Source organism: Cinclus cinclus, chromosome 3, assembly GCF_963662255.1.
Source record: "Cinclus cinclus chromosome 3, bCinCin1.1, whole genome shotgun sequence".
NCBI classification, from domain to species: domain Eukaryota; kingdom Metazoa; phylum Chordata; class Aves; order Passeriformes; family Cinclidae; genus Cinclus; species Cinclus cinclus.
The window spans coordinates 52,817,002-52,839,105 of NC_085048.1; the positions used below are offsets into that span (position 1 = coordinate 52,817,002).

The 22,104-nt window shown below is 38.2% G+C and overlaps 1 protein-coding gene across 1 annotated transcript in view; it reads right to left on the bottom strand.

The window, feature by feature from the left end:
- Positions 1-18,812, bottom strand: part of PTPRK (protein tyrosine phosphatase receptor type K) — a 293,433-nt gene extending 274,621 nt beyond the window's left edge. The window contains exons 1-2 of the mRNA XM_062488975.1: positions 18,779-18,812; positions 18,495-18,617 (exon numbers count right to left, since the gene is read on the bottom strand). Coding sequence (XP_062344959.1) covers positions 18,495-18,617; positions 18,779-18,812 — 157 coding nt within the window. The remainder of the gene's footprint in view (positions 1-18,494; positions 18,618-18,778) is intronic.
- Between the last annotated feature and the right edge of the window lie 3,292 nt (positions 18,813-22,104).

Genomic DNA, 22,104 nt, shown 5'->3' on the forward strand with positions numbered 1-22,104 from the left:
TGGCTGCAGCTTCAGATGTATTTTTATTTTATGACCTTGTGCTTATCTATGCAAGGGTAGCTAAAAGCATTTCTGGAGAGTGGGAGAGGAATGGAGATAAGTCAGAGCAAAAAGGGGAAGGGATAGCTACAAAATGGCAAAGTACAAAATCAATGGTTTTCATCATTTTAGGCAACAAAATAAAATGGTAACTATCTCTAGTTCTAATTAACATGTAAGGTCAAAGACAAATGTAATTATGTGCAATTTTTCTTTCTACCATAAATTCCAATCAAGTACAAAGATATTAGGGAAGTATGCAAATTACTCTGAGTTTTTAAAAATACTAAAATTACCTTTCTCATTTAACACAAAAAATATTCACTATCCTATCAACTCTAAGGGAAGAATTAAGGCATGTATTTCAAGTTCAGATCTTTGATCAAAGTTTGTTTTTCCAAGATTTATAGTGGTTTAGATCTTACAGGGAATTAATATGATGATATTGCAGAACAAACATTTTGCTGTGGTTAATGATGAATTAAATGCAACATTACATTTACTTTTAGCATGAAACATTCCATGATAGTTTTTAAATTATCTAAGAGCAGACTGGCATAGTATTCTACATTTTAAAATACTTGCATTTTAGATTAGATCATGTTTCTCTTTTTTTTCCTGAAACTTTACTTTAAAATAAGAATATTTAGACAAAATCATAAAATATTTATGAAACCTGCCAAATAATACAGACATTCAGTGCCTTAGCTTACTTATACTTTTGTCAATAAACCTCCTTAACTACGACTTTCAGTTTTGTATTAATACTAGAATTTTTTTTTTATTTTGTAACTGTACAATTGTAGAATTTTAAAGAGAAACAGATTACAAGACAAAGAGTCTGTAGTCCCACATTTACAGTTTATATTTGGAGGAAGGGATAGAAGGATGCATCAGATCTCATTTTCAGCTAATGTGGGGTATTTTTTTCCTTTATGTCAGTTTTCTCAATTGTAACGCTTAACTACCCTCAAAAGATTTCAGTACATTTCTAACGAGTCATGCTGAGTCTCAAAGTGAGAGGAGACAAACAGGTGATGGGGCTGTGGCTCTCTCCACACTCCCAAAGCCACTGTTTTTACAACTTGGGGATGGTTGTTTCCATAACTCTCCCTCTGCAACTGGACTAACACAGTGAATTGTGTTCTAAAATGATCCCTTTTGCAAACATGCTGCAGTATCCTGCACAATTATCTACAGGATTATGTGTAGGTAAATGTTAAAAACCTTTAGGCAAATCATTAAAGAGGAATTCTCTTGGATATTCCAAGAGTATCGTAAGTTTTAGTTGCCCAGTATTGGCAGCATGCACAGGTTAATTTGGTCCAATATACTAATTATTTTCTTCATTATTTTTACAGCAAATGCTTTTTTTCCTGTTTTATTTAACTGTTTAAGTAAAAGCTAAATGCAGGACACCAGAATAAAATAAAAAACGTAACCTACTCCACACTTGAACAACATTGAAATTTATTGTAAATAATCATTCATGTGTTAAACCTACACATTATGGCAAGCATCAATTGTGTTACATCTCACTCAATAGTGTTTTACTGGACTAGGGAAAAGGTGAAAAATACTTTGATTCTCCCTTTTACACTTTTACCCATTAAATTTGATTCCCTGTACAGATAAAACTTTTATTAAGAAAAGAATCAAGTAAAATTTCAAATTTACCTTTTCAAATACTGCTGTAGAAATGTTAGATCCTATGTAAGTAATATCACAGTTTTCTTGGGGAAAAATCATAAATGCTATCATAATTAGGATTTGAGTTAAGGATGAAAGAGATGGAGCAGATGGAATGCAAGAGATAAAAATTTACATGCAAATATATTTGTTAACAGGGAATGTTTTAGGAGAAACTATCAAAGCACATGGAAGATAAATGTTCATCTATTCAAGTCAGATATATTTGAAAGTTTCTCCTAGCAGCCAAGTCAGCCAAAGTCTGCAAGCAATCCAGAAACAGCACATCAGTCAAAAAAGAGCAGCAAAGAATTTGTTTCCCAGTTGCCCTCTCAGAAGTCGATAGGAAACAGCACAGATCTGAAAGAATACTGCTTTCCCTCCTCTTGGCAAGGGAACTTGGTGCTCAAGTTAAGAAAAATACATTGAATGCAGTGTTTAGATGTGTTGCCCCCCCACAACACCACTATTTTTGATTTAGTCTCGGAAAAGTTAAATCATTCATTAATTCCTAATTTTCACTTGCTATCTTGTAACCAATTAGCTGATATCAGGAGCTATCTGCTCAAATCCCTGGCTTAACAAGGGCCTGTTCACCAAATACACACCTGCCACAGCTCTCATGATGACGAAGAAAACAGTCTCTTGCTCCTCTATCTTAAAAGGCTGAAATTGTAAAATATTGCTACCTCTAAAACAAGCTTTAAATGGTACATTAAGTTCCTCAACCAAGAAGATGAAGGCACAGCTTGGGCAGCTTTGCATGTGATGTGTGTTTATGAAAATCTTACTGAAGCCTTCTTTAAATTAATTGAATGTTACATTAAAAATATGTAACAATATGCAAATAATGCAGGTCCCCCAAGGAGGTATTCATATGACCCTCCAGCAGTGCTGTGACCTCCCACATCTGGGGATCACACCTGCAACAGATGAATGGATCCACCTCCATTGGATCAAGGAGAAAGAGAGGTGAATAAAGAAAAAAGTTTCAAGATAGGTATGGTTTCAAGAGTGACCACAGCCAAGGCACCAGGTCCCAACTACACTCCTCAGACCTGCTTGCTGGTGCGTGGAGGAGGTGGGGTCAGCCCCTGAGATCTCAGACCTGAAGGAGCCTTGGAGCAAAAGGAACCTATGTAAAACAAGTAGGGGAAGAACTTGGAGAAGGTAGTTGGTTTTAGAAGATGGGAAGGAAAGGTCAGCAGACTAAAGGAGCTCTGGGCTGGTGAGGGATGATCCTGATCTAGGGAGATCGTGCTGAACTCTTGACCAACCACAATATCCCAATTTACAAATCTGAAAATTTTGGCAATCTATGGTACAAACTTTAAAATGCTGCCACAACCTGGAAAGATAAAAATTAATAAGTAAATAAATCTTTCCACTGAGCAACTTCCTGGCTGAATTAAACTACATTCTTCCCAAGACACAGGCCTAGCTGCCTTCAGGGGTTTGCATTCCAGCTCATTACTCATTTTGCACCTTCATAACACACATCCATGCAATCACTTCTCCACTTCAGACTGAATAAATAGTTCTTTTTTTCAGAAACTAATAAATACATAAACAAGCTACAAAACCAAGATCTGAAGTAGGCCAATTACAGTCACTGAAAACTAAAAAAGTGACAAAACAAGCAAAAAAAAATCTAAAGTAACCCAAATTGTTTTAATGTTAACTTGCCTTAGCAAGAAAATAAAATGTTTAAAATAGGGTAGAGAAGATTTCATATGACTTCTGATTGCGGTTGCTAGACACAGTGTCTTTGGTGGCTGGGTTAAACAGTCATCACCAATTAAACCTTTTCCTCATGCAGCCATTCCAGCACATCTCACAAAAGCTGCAATTTCTTCCAGACTGACTCAACAGACTCACTCTTCAGTCTCAACAAGAGGCACTTTCCAAATCCTTGGCGTTGTTGACGACTCCATTCTGTTCTTTCCCATTTCTCAGCATCTGGTTTTGAAATAGACATCACAAGGGCAAATGCTCACTACAGATGCAATTATATCTACCCACCAACAATTCATACTCCAACTGTACTTATGTCCGTACACAGTTTTAAAATATCCTGTCACTCCCAAGACCTTTTGAGTCATTGCTTTTCGACCTGCATTCTCACAAATAGAGTTAGTCATAAACGGCTGAGTGCAGATACCAAAACAAAAAACACTCTGAATAAAACACTACCTTCATAAAACAACATCAAAATCTACTTATGGTAACACCTTTAAGCCTCATTCATCCTTTGATATTGCTCTACTGTCAATATCATATTAACTTCTTCCCTAGCAGATTATTTTTAAAAGAACTAAAAGTTTTGGATAGTTTCCAGTCTTCAAAAAAATCCTGGCTCATACAATGCCAACATCACATCAACAAGCTCACCATCACATTGAAACAAGAAACACAGAAAAACTTGGAACAATCAACAGTCTTAAAGAAAAAAAATCCAGGTCATCTTAAATGACTTTAAGAAATCTTGAATCAAGGGTTTCATTCAAGAAGTTCTACATGGATATTGCCCTGTCCTACTGATTTAACATGTATTTCTTTTTCAGCAATTACCATTTGGTATCCCAATTACAAGTGGTGGAAGAAAATACATTATTACCCAAAACAAATTCATTTTTATTAGAATAAGGATTACTGCACTGTGTCTATTCCTGAGCAAAACTCTCAGCTCCCTCAGATCTGTACTACTACTGCCTAATTCCAATTTGTGGCAGGCAAAACCCCACACCATTTTCTGTCTTGCTCACCTCGCTAGTCTCTTTTTCCTATTTAGTTTTCATTATCTTAATTTTCTAGTTCTTAATTAATTCTTAATCAACATGCTCATGTACTGTCTTTCACTAAATCATAGGGTGGTTCAGGCCAAAAGGAACCTCCAGAGGCCATTCTAGTCCAACACGCTGCTCAGATCAGACTAAACTACAAAGCAGGCCTGTCACACCTCTGGGCATCTGCTCTGATTTTAACACTCATTAAAAAAACAAAACAAAATCTTCCATATTATGACTTGTGTCCACTTCCCCTTATCCCATCACCATAGAAAAGCACATGGCTCTACCTTTCCTGTATCTTCCAATGAGGCATTTCTCGGCCACAAATAAGGTCTCCTCTGAGCCTTCTCTCCTCCAGGCTGAACACACACAGTCTTTCAGTCTCTCCTTGAACACCCTGTGACCCAGTCTCTGATGAGCTTGGCAGCCTTTTGCTGCACTCATTCCAGCATGCCCATCATGGGCAGCCCAGAACCAGGCACATCACTTCAGATGTGTCTCACCAGTGCTGAGTAGGATCATTGCCTGTGTGTCCTCCAGCAGCCTCAGGAGGCTGTTAGCCATTCTTGTTGCAAAGATGCCCTGCTGGCTCAAGTTCCACCAGGACCCCCAGGTTCTGCAAAGCCATTGTTCAGCTGTACTACAAGGCTCCAGCCTGTACCACTGCATGAGGCTGCTGGTCCTCCCCAGGGCCAAGACCTTCCGTCTTCCGTTGTTAATCTTCATGAAGTTCCTGCCAGTCTATTCCTTCAATCTGTCCATGACCCTTCAAGCACAGTCCTGCCCTCCACTGCACTAAAGACATTAAACTGACCACCAGCAGGACTTTGAACCCCCTTGAATCTGGGAGTTCAGCCAATTTTGCGCTCATCACTTATTTGTAGAACCCATATCTCCCCAGTTCGGAGTAAAGTAAACTACAGAAGTGTTTACACTTCCAGTGTAACAGGCCAACTAAAGCCAAATGTTACAGGCCTACTTAAGCCAAAATGCGGGACACATGCTACCTCGTTCATCCCGTACTACAGAAAGCAGTGAGACTCATCAGGTATGATTTGTCCTTTTCATACACATGTTGGCTGCTCCCACCAACCCTTTTCTTGCCTTTCACCTGTTTGGAAACTGTTACTATAATGATCTGTAGTTCCCTGTATCCTTTTTCTAATCCATTTTAAGAACGGATGTGACACTGTCTTTTCCCAGTCTTGCAAAGCTCCCCACAAGTGCTATGAACTTTTGAAGATAAGAGAAAGCAGCCTCACAATATCTGCCAACCATTGGTTGCACTCCAACTGGTCCCACAGATCAGTTCAAGTGGCTAAACTTCCCTGTGTTCACATTTCCTTGGGTTCAGTCTCACTCTCAAAGACCCTGAAAGATATGGGGACAAGTCCTTATCTCTGAAAACTGAAGCAAAGAAGGCATCAAGAAGAAGAAGGCATCAAGTACAGCCTCTTTATTTTGTCCCTGGGTTCCTAATCGCACTAAACAATGGGCCTACACTCTCCTTAGCTCCCCTCTTTTTGCCAGCCTACCTATGGAGGAAAGCTTTCCTGTTGTACTCCAAGTCCTTTTCAAGCTTGAATTCCAGATGAGCTTTGGCTTTCCTGACTCCACCCCTATTATGAGCAGGCAATGTTTCCATATCCTTCAAAGTGCTTCAGTCTCTGTGAGCTCTTTTAGTGCACAGGCACTGCTCATCCATAATGCTATTCTGCCATGCCTGTTTAACTCTCTGCAAGGTAACAGTCCATCCCTATGCTCCAGGAAGCTGTCCTTGATCAACCAGCTCTCTTGAACCCCTTTGCCCTTCAGGGTACCTCCCAATGGGATCCTGTAAAGCAAGTCCATGAAGAGGTCAAAATCTGCTCTTCAAAATTCAAGTCTGTAATTCTGCTGTTTACCCTGGGGACTGACCCTTCTCAGGATCTCAAACACAAGGCTCTTGATCATTTCAGCTGATGATGCCCTTAACCATACCCAAACAGCTCTTCCTTGTTTGTGAAGGTAGCATCTCTGAGTCTCTGACTATGAGGCTTTCACCAACTGCATAAAGAGGGCTTCATCTGTTTCCTGCTTTTGATAGGCTGTAGCAAACACTCACAGCAAAATCACCTGTGCTGATTTATTCTCTGATCCTTACCCATAAGCTACATACACTGTTTTGCAGCTTTGCTTCTTTCACACTCCTTAATCAAAATCTTCAAATAAATTTCACATGAATATTACATGAATATAATTTTATAAAAATATAAACAATATATGCAAAATAAATTGTGTAATTTGTGAGTAACATGAATTTCATACTATCTGAGTAAATTTACATAGTAATTTTAAGGACTTTTTTCATACTAGGTCAGCTGGTTGGATTGCAAAATTTATTTAGTCGAGGAAACAATCAGATCTTTAAAATCTATTTTATCTATATTTATTATAAATTAATAATTTATTATTGATTATTTTAATCTATTTCCGCTATTTTTTTCATAATTGTACATTTTTGCCCATGTTTTCTTTAAGCCATTGCACAAATACCTCTTCGTTGAATAGGCTGCATTTCCTTGATACAGCAGTCATCTCTGTGCAGTCACCTGCTCCCAACCGACCAACATTTTTCACTTGGTGCTAACCCCCTTGTCCTTAAACACCTAATGAATTCCAATGGAGAATGTTTTCCAGCGAAGTGCAATCAACATACTCAAAAACACATACCTGTCTGAATCCTCCAAGGAAGCTGCTTACATAGTTCTCCACATTTGGAGAGAGCACTTATGCACAAATGTGAATATCCATTGTCTTACTCATAAGACTCTCATGGTTCCAGACAAGATCCAATACAAACGCATTAGCAGGATCATGCAAGGAAAACCTTGGGGCTGACAGGGTGGAAATTAAGATTATGACAAAATTCAAAACACAAACTGCTGTTTACAGCTTACAGGTGACATGACCTAACAACTCTCTGTGCCTCTTATTTTTATGCCCCTTGTCCTTTCAGCTCCTTCATTCCCTTGTGCTGCTGGCTGTGGTGTTTGTCAGACCTGAGTCAAGTCAATTCACTGAGGCAGATGAATCCAGAAAAACAACAACATTTTCTGGGGCATGAGTTGTATCAGCCCTCTGTGAGCACTGATGATTAAAGCTAGCTGAGGAAGACAACTGAAACATGAAGGCAAGGAAGGAGAGGGAGTAAAGATGAGTAGAATAATCCCTTTACTCAACAGTAAGGTATTAGGCTGGCTCACTGTGACCTGTGAAGCTGCAACCTAATTGGAAACTTACACTGGCTTAATATCTACCTGCAACTGCAGTCTAATTAGAAAGCAGAGCTCTTACTGCCAGTCTGGAGCAAAATGATAAGAGACCACCTACAAAACCTGGAGCCAAGACAGGCTGCTCCCATGCACTCTAACCAATAGACACAGGAAGCCATCTCTACTGCTAGTACAAGGGATACTTGCTAATGTCACTACAAATGTCACTCAGCAGCCTATTTTTTTTATTTCTTTCAAGAAAATCTCCACAAGCTGGGAGATTTCACAGCCAGCCATAAGCCTGGCATACACAGTGGAGAAGCTGATGGAAGGTAAAGGCTATGTTAGCAGATGTCAGTAAAGAGGAAAAATTAATAACAGCATCTTCTGTTTGTATGCCATGTGTTTACTGATCCCTCATTCATGGAAATAAGCTAACAAAAATGCACAGGAAAGATGCTTAGTTCAATCTGTTTGTTGACTTTCTCTAAAAGAGGACATTATGTCTGGTTCATGCTTATACAAGGCTAGGTTTCTGAAGCTAAAAATAGTTCAATCCCAAACAGAGTAAATAGCTGTCAAATCCTCAGAATTATTCTTTAAAAAGACAGAAAAACACAAGGAACTTTGGGAGTTTTGCTAACTCAGCAAAAGGTGGAGACCTGGGTCATCTCCCCCACCTCAGGAATACCAGGTTAACTGGACTATCTCAGGATAGTCCACCACTGTACACTGTAAGTGTGCCTCTAAGTTCCACATTTTTATACTTTTTTTTTTCCTAAAGCTGTGATTATATTGCAGAATGGACTGGGAGCTTTAAAAACTATTTCCTCTGAAACAGGTAAGAATCAAATGCTTCTTTTCTTCAAGAAATAAGAAGAAAAATCACCAGAAAAGAAAAAAAAAAAAAAATCCCACCCTTGAGCTTTCATTAGGTCAGAGTATTAACTATAGCTCTCCAGACTAGAAAGGTCTGGATAGAAGTAGGGTTCTGGTAGAAGACAGGTGTTTTTACAAGTCTGCTGAGGTGATGGGGGTCCTAGAAGAGATGCAGAAATTATGTTTTTTTTTCTTCTGCAAGTTAGGCTGTATGTAAAATGCCAAACAAATTAAAATTGTATGATCTAATTCAAGTTTTCCTGCTTGCCAATTTTGACTACAGTCTAAATCTGATAAAAGTTCACTCCCTTTTGAACAGAAGCAACATGTTTTGGAATGAAATAATGTATTGCATTTTAGAAGCAGTATTTTTCTAGTGGGTCATGTCCTTATTTGATTTAATTTCTTACTAATATTCTAAAATTTACTCTAAATATTCTTAAATAAGGTGACTCTTTCAAGCCCAGGAGGAGATGAGACAAAAAAAAAAAAAATAAGACATCTTTGAATCTCGCTCTGTGTGTGGAACCAACATTACACATGCTAATGATTAAACAAGATGCAGAAACAAACACAAACATCACAGACAAGGCAAAGCAAAGCAACACAACTGAACCTGTTCCTGGACCTGAGACATACCTGCTCCTTCCCTGACAAGCACCACCTCAGCAATTGCTTCTTCACAGCCTACATGCTCAGAAATGAGATTTGTGTAACCCTAATAAGACAGACTTTTCTTTTCAAAGGGTTTCTATGTAACATGGTGGGAAAAGGAAAAAAATAATCCCAGCAGAGTGGTTCAGATGTGGGGGTGAGTCACAGAAGAAAATAAAAAAGGAAGGGAAAAAACGAAAAACAAGATGAAACAAACCTTACTAACTAGCTCAAAAACCAAACCGAACAAGTATCTATGGTATGTAATGGTAGAAATGGACAAATTAAATATTTTGCAGTTTTCTGATAGTAATTGTATCATTTGCTCACCACAACCTAAGTAAAGTTTGAACTTTCTCAGTTGATTCAAAAATCTGTTCTATAAAATAATAATTTTATTCATACTGCAGTTGTAGTCACTATTAACAAACATCAATGAATGCTGCATCAGCATGGACCTGCAGCAAAACCACAAGGGAACATAAATTACATGCTGAGCAGTAAAAGGGTTGGAGCTCAGAAATCAATATTTAAGCAGACAGGAAAATTTCAGGCACTGTACATGGAAAACACTAAGGAAAGCATCACTTCCCTTTGTTTTTTTCTTATTATTCGACTTAGTGAATTTTATCTCATCCTAATTAAAGGTTTTTCTTTGTTTATATATAGGCATTGCTTCTTCTGTTGTTGGGGTTGCCATTGCTCAGGTTACAGATTTGTAGGTAATTCATTTATTAGTTTACAGTTGCGTAACAGATCCTAAATTGGGAAGGCTCTTACTCAAGTGAATTTAAAGTAACTCACAGATTCCCTTCCATGGAGGGGCTTAGTATCTGCTGTGACCAAAGTGAGAAGTTAGCCCAGGCAAGGGGAGGTACCCATACACAAAGGGTTACCACAGCACCCTAGCCACAGAAATACATGGCATTTCTTTCTGAAGTGAACTGCTTCAGAAGTAATAATCTGCATTAGCAACCATTGTACATTACTCATTCTATTACATGGCTTTTTCCCATCTTGTCTGAACACCAATCTTTTTCATACATCACAGTATTTTTCCTTCACTCTCCTTCTCAAATAGTTCCTAGGTGCTGTTTTTACTTATCCTCTTCCAAACAGTAAAATTATTTTACTTTTTCCCCCTACTTCTAATCTGGCTTCTCCATCTCCTGCATGTCAAGATAGGGTTATATTACTGAAAAATTGCACACAGATGAGTGGGAACAGGAAGCAGAGCAATGAGGTTTCCAGTCAGGGCAGCCTACAGAAATGTTAAAGCTAAAGAACAGTAGACATAAACAGGGACAGGGAAGGATGACACCTACACTCACAGCAACCGGAAGCACCCATGCACACATAAAATAACTTAATATACACCATTGTCTGCTTTTTATCTTTTCTATGAGAGGGCCCAGCCAAAGGCTGCCAAACAGAGGTTACTAGATGAGCTGACCTTATGCCTTCCTTAGTGAGCAGAAGCACACAAACTCTGCCTATACTGTGAGCCACATGAAGCCACGTGAGAAGCAGCAGTACTTTAACTTGGGTCTGACCCTCCACTGCACTCCAAAGTAGCCCAGAAAATTTGAAGGTGAGGTAACTGCTGTCTTCAGGAGAAAAGAGTAAATGCACATATACACACACATGAGCAGGCTGAGAGTGAAAATGATGGTTGGACAATGGTACAACAGGCAGACACAGTACTCAAAAGTGGGGCTGGTTTGCTCCTCTCCATGGAAGTAAGCTGTGAGAAACCAAATAAACACTGTTCCTCGCTGTGCTTTGGACTTCTAGCCTCTGAATGCCTCTAAATGCCTCAAATAATCTGTAACACCTACCAGGCTACCAAGTTGCTATTCAACCCTGTTTTTCCTTCAATGCTGAAAGGCGAGCACAGCACCATTTTGCTTTTCGTTCACCCTTCACGATGCTACCAAAATAACAGTTCCAGGTAATGCCTCTTAGTGACATGCACAATTCCCAAAGCAGCAGCTGATTTTATAATAGCAATGAAACATTTCCACTTACAGCCCAGGCTTCTGACAAAGACTGGCAAAAGTTTACTGGAACTGGTTGTTTCTCCCTTCTCACAGTGCCTACAATCCCATTTAAACTCCTTGAGATTCAGCAGAAGCAGAAAGCTGCACCACTCAACAGAAGGCTGTGTCACAAGCAGGAACACTGAAATAAAATGCTCTGAGGGTACCAGGATGGCAATAGTGGATTTGTCCAAGACTGATCTACTACTTTGAAACTCTATCTATAACAAACAGATTTCTCCCCTTGTTTTAATTTAGTAGTCCTGATTCAGAACAACATCCTAGTATACTTCAAATACTGAACTAGGAAAAAATAAAAAAAAGAACAAGGAAAAGGAAGGAGCAGTTTCTCAGAAGGCTGCCTTTTTTATACACTGGATGGAAGGGGTAAGGCTCAACAGAATAGTATTATAACTTACAAGAGGAAAAGAAAAAGCAAAACTAACCAAATCAGTGTAGATAAGCAGGTATAGTAGTTGGCCTTGAAGGTGAAGTAATTTTGTGTAAATTCAGCAAGAAATCTGTGTCAATGAATGAAAACCCAACACACCTGTTACTCATAAGCCAAAGTTAGTAATAACACTACAAAAACTTAACTTTTATTAAACTCATGCCTAAATTTCTTGATAAAAAATGGCTTATCTAAATGCACAAAAGCACTAATACAATGTGCAATATCTATAAATCCTTCACTGTGCCCGTCCACTGTTCACTTTCATACCAAGTGTATTTGAGAACAACAGGGAATCTTTGGAATTGGTAAACACATTGATAGTGCACTGTACTGAATGAGCCAAAGAGGATCAGGATGCTGTTACACGTGTTACACATGTTCTTTAGGAAGACATTAATTGCACTGGACTAACAAGGTAGGCTTCTTTCTGTTAAAGATGCTGCTAACAAAATACAGACAAAAATCAAGCACAAAACTTACTGAACAAGGAAGGCAGGAAAACATGTTTTTCTGATCAAGGAAGTACTTCAAATAAATTCAGCTCTACAGTATATTAACAAGTTAAACATGAAATAAATATCAGTCAACTTTTGGAATGAAGGAGAATATGAAGACTTAAACATCCAAGGAAAAATAATAAAGCCACATTAAATGAAACATATCTATCCTATCACATACAGAAAAGTAAAATGCAGAAGGATTATCCGAACTTCTCAGGAGCCCCAAACAAAGACCCAAGATTTTGCAATTTATTTCATAGTGTAATGACCCAGATAAGCTTTCAATTATCAAATTTTAAAACTGCTACATTCCTGGATTGCGTCTGACCATCTGTGAACTAGTCAACAAATTTCCTTGCTCACAGTTTTATATCTGATATTTACAGCAACGATGCAAGTCATAGACCAGCAAAATATTGAAAATTCAGTTCTCAGCTGTTCAGTGGACTAGTATACTTTGTTCACCTGTCTATTAAAATAAAGAGATCTAGAAAGAGACCCTGTTTGAACTTCACCCTTCTGCAGCACAAAACAGGAAGCTGCCACATCCTGTGGTGAGCAGCATCACTGTGGAAGAGCTTAGTAACCCAGACATGGTGAGTGTTCTGCTGTTGCTGAGCTCTCAATCCTTTCCACGCCTCAAGAAATACACTTTTTTTCAGTAGACACTGCTTCACGGTTAGCTTTCATCTGACTATACCCTTACACATCCATACAATTTAAATTTATTCATGGATTGGCAAATTCATTTTTACAGGAGAAAAATTCAGATTTAAGTGAAGTAAAAGGCCAGAAGTCTCATCTATATGACATTTACATTACAGCTTTCCTTCCTGAGCTACATCCATATGAAATCTATATTAAAACACAAATTTCATGACCTTTTGTCTCCCCTCTCTCAGTTACACATTTCATAAACACTTACATTGGTCCTGTGCTGAAATTCATTTTGGGTCATGCAGGTGACACAAGTTATTTCCTTTTTCTAAAAGGCAGAACTTCAATAGAGCACAACTGACCTTTCAGATCACAACAAATACTCAACACTATTTGTACAGGAACATTTAAGTTTCACACAAACCTAAGGATGTAATTTTCATATTTCTTTCAGGTGCCCTAGAGGTTTACACAAGCCCTGTACCCACTCAAATCACCAGCTAACGTGGTCCTCATCAGCTGCAAAAGTTCAGCAAATCTTTTTACAGATGCACAGTGAACTAACTGGGTTAACAAACCAACCCATGCTGCATACTTTCTTTTTTTATTTCCAATCTACACAAGTACACAACCACATGCATATCAAAACAACTGGGAGAAGGCAGAAACATGAGAATGCCTCTGGATATGACAGGATGTGGTAAGGAACAGTCAGACATCCTACCAAAAATCCATGAAAAATAAATTGCCATGAAAATACAGCCCAAGATTTTTTTGTCAACACATTTCCTCCTCCTTCTCCAATACTTTTCATCATATACGTTCTCCATTCTGAAATAGCTGTGTAGGCTTCTCCCAAAATACCAGCCTAAACCAGAATATGCTAATGTTTTAATTTCAGGATTGTTTTGCTTAGTTTCCTTTTTTTCAGAGTAGTGAATTTAGATTTATTTGTCAATGGGACAGCATAAAAGGTTATATATAATTTCTGTGAAGTGAAAAAATTATTTGTGCAATACTCTTCATTGCAACAAATACAGTGGCATTTGAAAAACTCTATAATACTAAGGAAAACCTTAAAAGATTTAATCTGTTTTTCTTTAGTCATGCTAGATGACAAGTGCAACTAAGACTTCCCCCACTGCTTTTAATTTAGTTTTCTCAGATTTCTATAAAATCAATGTTAAAAAATTAGCACACATCCAACCCAGGCACATTATCCATCTGAGAGATCAGAAATAAGATGCCCATCTCAGCACACCAGTATTGTCCACTATAATTTAGACATTCTTCAAAATGCATTTGTAACCAGGAGGGTAATAGCCCTTACATTAAAAAAACCCTTCATTAAGTGGCTCCCATCACACAGCCCATTACAAGCACTCATGCCCCTGACCTTGCGTAGCCTCAGAGCAATACTGCTTTTAACAGGCAAAGCAAACAGGGTAAATAAACTATCTTCTCTATTTAGGGGTAAAACCATCAATGAATGTATTTCTAATATAGATAAAACGCCCCGTTGCATATATCCAATGGTACAAGAAAGCACTATTGCTTACTCTGTCTTCTGCAAAATTAAGTCGTCCTCTCATAATTAATAATCCCCTAAAGGAACTGGAAAATATCCATAGATAAAATTGGATTTCAGCTTAAGAGCATTCTCTAATTTCTGTCCTGTATGGCATAATGTATTGAAAAAATTATATGAAAACATAATACATGCTCTAAAGGGTTTGCTTGAACATCCTGAAGATGTTTTTCTTTAGATGGACCAAGACCACAACATAAATATTTGGACTTACTTTTCTGTCACCATGTCTACAAAAATGCAACACTTGTTTACCGGCCCTGCCTCCCACAAAATGCAAATGAACAGCTGCAAAACCATTTCCATGTATGGAACATTTCAGTAGGCTTTGGGCATTTGATCTAGAATGATGGCCCAGAGACAGGTCTGTATTTTAATTTAGAGGTATTTAAAAAAAAAACTGAATGGTGGGAGGACACCATTAATACTCAGCTTTGCACACTTCCTGTACATAAGACCAACATGTTTAAAAGAGAAGTCCAAAAAAAGGAAGAAGAGCTGCATTTGCCCATGTTCCATAGCAAAACCTGGCACTCTGTTTTAGCTCATAGCAGATAATAGAAGCCTTAAAGGAGACCACACAGAGTAAGACAAGATTGACAGGGCAAAACCATAGACTCCTTGAGAATATTACTACTAAAGACTGTTTCTAGTTGAGAACATTCCTATGTGCCCAACAGCTGGAAAGTAGGAGAGCAGTCGGAGCACAGATAGCACTTTTTTGTCACAGCCTCCTGCCCAGGCAACAACTGTTAATGGCTACACTCAAAATCAGCAGATCTTTAGCTTGGTCTAGCACAGTCACTTTTATGTTTTCTCAGAAGGCTAATATTGGAAATCAGGTGTTTTCCCAGGTCTTAATAAGTAATCCAAAGATTTTCTCATGTACGCTGCAGTTCAGTAAATTTACAAGTTGGTATTTAAAGCTGTACTCAAGCACCAGCTTTAGGTGTTTAATCATTATGTACTGCATTTATTTTTCTCATAACAGAAGTGGCTTTTGCCTCTGTTCACAGCTTGAGAAATACAATGTAGGTCAATCTAAGTTGCATTAATTACTTCAGATTTTTAATTGCAGGTAATTGCATTACCAGTAGCATTTACTATTGCTACACTGGTATAACACTTTCCATTAGGAGCGGTTTTCATATTTTCATAGCACTCCGAAGCACATGTCATTAGGTCTGAAATTTCCTATGATTCATCATCATTTTCCAAAGCACAACACTGATTTAAACTACCACCCTCCTTTGAATAAAAAGTAAAATATTGGCACTGGTCAATTTAGAACTTGCCATAACATTACCAATAGTCAGTTTATTCTCCTTTTACTATTTTTTTACATGTCCTATTCTCTCTTGCGCTCTTTTTGGGGAGTTTTGTTGTCTGGAGTTTGTTTCAATAAGTCTTTCTGAAGGTACTGCAGACTGAAAATTGTCATTTGAAAATTGAGTATAATCCTCTATAACTGCAATTATTCTCTGTGAATGTGGTGAAGTTAGAGCCCTGAAAGCTGCATACTACTGCAAGGGTATTATCTTGTTACCACAGTGGTAAAACAATGCTTCTCCTGAAACAAATCTACACCTGGAGCCCCCATTTTATTGTATTCCAAAGAGATGTAAAAAACAAGGACTCCAAACACTACAAAAGACATGTCCATGCAGAGGAGGTGTTGATTGGAGGTTTGTGCCTAGCTGAAGGGTGATAGCTCCCTAGAAGGAGAGATGGAAAGAAAACAGCCCCCACTCCAGGACTTCAGTTTCTTTGCTGGTTAGTTTTTCTGGGTACTCCTTCCCTTCTCTGCTGTCTGTCACTGACAGGACAGGAAAAAGTGGTCCCTAAGAGATTCTTAGGTTCTTCTACAGGTTATACAACACAGCATTTTTCAAAGTGAAAACTGCAATTTAATTTGATCTATACTTTCATTACCATATCTTATTCTACTTGGGTAACTTATTCATGAGCACTAGAATGCTCCCATACCTACAGTTTCAACAGTAATCAGGGTCACCAATGTTAAAACACTGCACAGCAGATAACTGCACAGTTATTTCCCTTCTGTTTTTGCTTGAACCTCTTGCTCTTCCATCTCCTGCAGATCCACCATAAGAATTCGGCACTCATCCTAGAACCATGTTACCTTTTTAGACTTAATTTAAAATCATGCTATTTCAAACACAAACGAACCTGAATATTTAGGAATGGTATGCATCTTCAGAATCCAAAGACTCTGAACTTCTTAAGGGGAAGCTCATCAGATCAGAACAGATTTGAGGCTTCATTTTAGTCCACATCTCAGTCACCAAACATCAAGCTTAATAGAAGAAGTCTAGCATTCTAACCAACAGAAGAAAAAAAATAATAAAGATAGCTTCTTCTGTATCTCTTTTGGACTATCGCTGAAAAATTCCTTCATTCTGATAGATTTTATTGAGCAGATGCAATTGCACATACAGATGCAAAAAAACCAAAACAAAACAAAACAAAAAAAAAAAAAAAACCAAAAAAAAACCAAAAAAAAAAACTTCCTCTGAAAGGATTCATGCGCTACATCCAGAGAAAAACGAATCTATAGCAGAACTGAACAGAAATCACATGCCAGAGAGCACGATGTCATTTAACTCCAAAAACTGCCTAAGGATGAAACGTATCTTGTTTGGTGCAAACAAGAAGCTATCTTGTCATGTAGATTCATTCAAAATACAATTCCTCAAATTGCTCTTCTTCCTATACAAGGTATGCTAAAAGTCTGAGAATACATTTTTTTTTCCCAAAATTGTTTTTACATTACAATTAAGATACTTCCAACCTTTATAAAAAACATGTACATTCTGAAAAATACAAACTGAATAGTAGCTAATTTCAGCCTTACTAGGGGAGACATTGTTCTGAACTTCATTTAATGTAAGACCATCACCAATGTTGACATTTCAGGCTTTAAATTTATTCTTCCTTATGCAAAACTGAAGCACTGAGAAGTCCATTAAATAAAGTGTGGGTCTTGCTTAATTAACCTACTTTGCAAGTTATTGGGCATGGTAACACCTGCTTGTTATCAGTGACTCCAAAGCAGGGGGAACCCAGCTAGGTAGCAGTTAAGCAGTAAAATTATATAGATCAACCACCATTAATAATTTGCAACAGTACACAAAAAGCAGGGGAAAGAATGGTGCAGAGGTGAGGTTACGTCTGTGTGGCAACATTTCCCACTCCTTCTCCACACACACCTCACTTCACAAAACCTTTTAGATACAAATAAAATAGCCATGACCTTTTTTCCTCCTCTGCATGATTAATTACTTAATGTATTATTAATTGGAAAATGTAGCTGAATTTCAAATGCTTTCATTCTCTCAGCATATCATGCTGTCTGGGAAGCACCGATTAAGCTGTTCATCAAAGGTGAGCAGGCAAGGTCATGTAGGCTGTGCCTCTTCAGTTATTCATTACCTGTCCTAAATAGTAATTAACAACAGCAATATTTCCATAAATCAAAGCTTTTCTGATTACCTTCAGATGATAGGAGGTTGGGGGGGGGGGGGGGGGGAGGGAAAAGAATGAATCAGTGTATAGGGTTTTTGCACGTATCCCTTTTTTCACCATTTCTTCTAGTGATTACCTGAATAAATGAATCGATACATTGTCTGTCACATAAAACAAAGAATTTGGCTTCAAATCAACAGGAATTCCATGCAGAATAAAGCAAAAATTATGGCTTCCTTTCTCGCTTCCTTATGCCTCACCCCAGCTTTAAAGGGGCATTTGGTCTAAGAAGGCTTCTCAGTTACCATACATTAAAAGTATGTTGTATTTATTATTTTTGCTCCTTTTTATTACCTCCATTACCAAGCTTAAAGTGAGAATCTCAGACCATGGCCTTGAGGCCACATTCAGTGAGCCTCCAAGTTTATAATGAAACTTATCCTTCAGTATCTATGAGGTTTCTCACCTTGAGGCATTTCAGGTGGCAAATAGTGAGGCTCTTGAGCACTGACATGGACCCAGTCGAAATCATCATACAAGTCTTGGTGGTAGTCACAGGGCCCAGGACCATCATCAAATGTGCATCCTCCTAGAGAAGAAACTTGTTATTAGTTTATTTAAAAGCAGAGATCTTCCAAGAGTCAAACAGAGGTGTTTCTCTGGGGCCCACCACAACTGCAGTACCTACACAGCTTTGTACCACAGTTCACAGGCTTGCATTTACAAAGCTAAAACCTGCAAACAACTCACCCATCAGTGTTCTCCTCTCGTTGGTAAAAAACATCACTACTCCACACAACCAATTACCCCCAAGAGCGCCTTCTGTCAGGGAAAATCATAGCCTGAAGTCACCAATTCAAGTGAAACCTATCTTAGGTCTGTGTGACAAAAAGCAACACTATCTAAACCACAGGGGAAACTGGAAATAGACCAAGCTCAAAGATGAAAATCAAGAGCTCTGATGCATTGAAAGCATAAGCAGTCCTAACACTGACAACAAGGATAAATACTGTGTCCAAAACAGTCAGAAAAATTAATTTAAATTACTTAGAAATTAAATAATTGCTGCAGAATGAATTGGGTAATCTTGATTTACTAAATCACTCTAGCATAACATAGCAAGGCATTTTTTCAGGGTCACACAAACAACAGATATGAAAACATTATAACAAAAGTTGTGAGAAGTGACAGAGAAAGAAGAATGGAAGGAATGTAAATGATGGGAGGAAAAAAGAAAAAAGATAGAATTCCCATGTAGCACAGTAATGTCTGCCCTGTCTCATTCAGTAAGTTTTTTATTCCATTCTTAACTCAAGGCCATTAAGGAGGCTGGAAAAAGAGAGAATAAAGCATGACAATCACAGAAAAAAGATCAAGGTTTGAGAAGGAAGAAACAAAGGAATCAAAAGAGCCTGGTCGAAGAGAAAGCAGAACATAAAGTTAAGAAAATACAGATGTCATCCATACAATTCTGCAGCAGCTGTTCTCTATGCATGGCACACAGCCCTAGAGCTTGCTCCTCCTACTCAAAAACAAAAGGCAATAGAAGGAGAGATTGAAAGAGCAAACAGTGCATTCATCATTACTTAGGTGGTATTTTTCAATCCAGAAAAGTTATATAAGAACCCAAGAATTAGACTACAGACAAGTTCTGAAAGTCAGGGGAGATTTCTTGCATCCTTTTCTCCCTGTCCTCAGTAATTCAGGCACATCAATCCAAATAACAACACTCATCACAACAAAAGTTTCTTTTGTTAAGACACTGCTAGAATAACAGGGCCATTTGTATTGTCTTTGTTGTCTGTCTTTTTAAAAAAATAATATGGGACAAGTACTGCGAGAGCAAACAAAAACCCCTTATTACAATAGATTCCAGCGTTGCCCTATGATGAGTCACCACCACAGCACAAACAATCAACACCTTTCCAGGCCTGCCAGGGTTTCACCAGCTCACACTGCACTTAGGAGGTGAATGGGCTGAAGATGGAAAAGGAGAGATTGAGGATCATCAAGAGCTACAGCCTGTGCTCATTCGTGCCCTCTGTACAAGACATACACGGTGTGGAACTCAGAAAGGCGAGAGAAAAAGGAAAGGAAGAATGTGCATGTATGTCACCAAACTGAGAATGAAAAATGTTTTTTACCCAACCAGAACAGCATATTCAAGTAACACATAACAGACAGAATTTTCACAGAGTTCATATCTATGAAAGAGAAAGTTCGCTTTACAAAATTCCATAAACAAATCTACACCATGTCCCACCCCAAGAGATCATGTAGCATCTTCAGTTTCGGTAACTCAAATAGTTCCCACAAATCTGCAAAAGTATTTGCATTTTGAATGAATGACAAAATTAAATTTTAGATAATTCTGCATGACCAAAACCCATTGCCAGGCAAATACCCAGGCACTCCCATAAGTACCTGTTAACCAATATTTCAGCTGGCAAGGATAACACCAAGACAGAAAGAAAATTCTACACGGAAGAAAAATTTGTTCTAAACCCTTGTACTGTAAACCCTTAAAACTTCTTATGCATCTCTGTATTAACAAGACTGGCTCAAACATCACCCTGTGACAACAAAAGCAGAGCATCAAACACCACAACATTTTATTCCCCGTACTAAGTTGGTTACTATAGCAATGTCACTGTCAAAGACTGCAAGGCACGAAAGAAGCATTTGTGTGTCAGAGAAATATTTATACTTTTCAATGCCCCAACTCTAGTGCCCTCTGTTACCAGTGAGAGACTTTTCTAATTAACATCTATTATGATAAAGCCAAAAAGACTTAGAACATAAATCTTGCATTTTGATTTAACTTGCATTACACTTCTATGATCACTCTACAGCAAAAAAATGTACATTTCCTTCAACATTGTACTGATAGATGAATAGCAGTTCCCCTTAAAGGGAAGTTATCAGTCTGCTGTCCCAACACCAAAATGACATATGGCTTTGAAGCACATGCCTGCAGGGCACCCATTACCCTTTTTAATGGTTTAAGTGCCCTCAGTATATAAATTTCAACTACCAATGAATCTTTCAGACTCATTTGGAAGATGAATGTCCTTAATTGCTTGTCTTTGTGCCCACTATTAATTTTAGTTATCAGAGTTCTGATTAGCAATAACAATGTACCTATTAATACACAGCAAGCAATCCCAACTTCCTTGTGTGCACATCATGGCTGCACCCACAGAACAAGCAAGTGTGCATTTACCATATGCACATGACCATAGTTTATCAGGACAGATTATCAACCTACAACAAAATCAACCCTGCAACAACTGCTTGAACCAATGCTTCCTCTCATGGAGACACTGCCACCTTACCTCTTACCAACATACTGAGATATTTCAAGGCAAGTAAACAACCAATACAAGGCAACACTACAACCAATGCTGTAGCATTTTATCTAGTACAACACAAGACAGGCCAAGAATTTCAAACCCCCTGCAGACTACTCCTTAGGACATAAAACACAAGTAAATTCAGGCCTCTCCTTCTCTGTTTTAACAGTCAATTGCCTGCATGTTATTTCGATAACTCCAGGCAGCAAGAGACAAACCTAGAGCAACATGCTGTGTGGAAAAAACAAGGAGAAGAGGTGGTGGGTGTGTGAAACCTGCAGTGATGTATTTTTTTCCCAGCCATTTGCTCAAAATTGTCTACACTTTAAATGAAATCTTAAACCATGCAAACGTAAAATCACACGTAAAATCTGACAAAAGCACACAGGTAAAACGAAAGTAGGTCAGGATTTATTAGCACCCTAATTTAGCTACTGGGCCACTATCCACAATAATGTAATAGCATTGCTCAGGGAAGACAGCAGATCAGCTTGGTGAACATTCACTACCTTCCAATGAAGTTCAGCAGCTGAATTCAAGTACCCATTCATATTTGTTGCCTAACATTTTGACAACAGTCTGCTAATATGCTACAAATGACGTCAGAAATCTCCTACTAAGCCATATGTAATTTCCCCCAAAATTCAATAAAACAGTAGTTCCCTATCAACCACTGTCCCATTACCTATCACCACCACATTCCTTTATACCACTGATGTATAA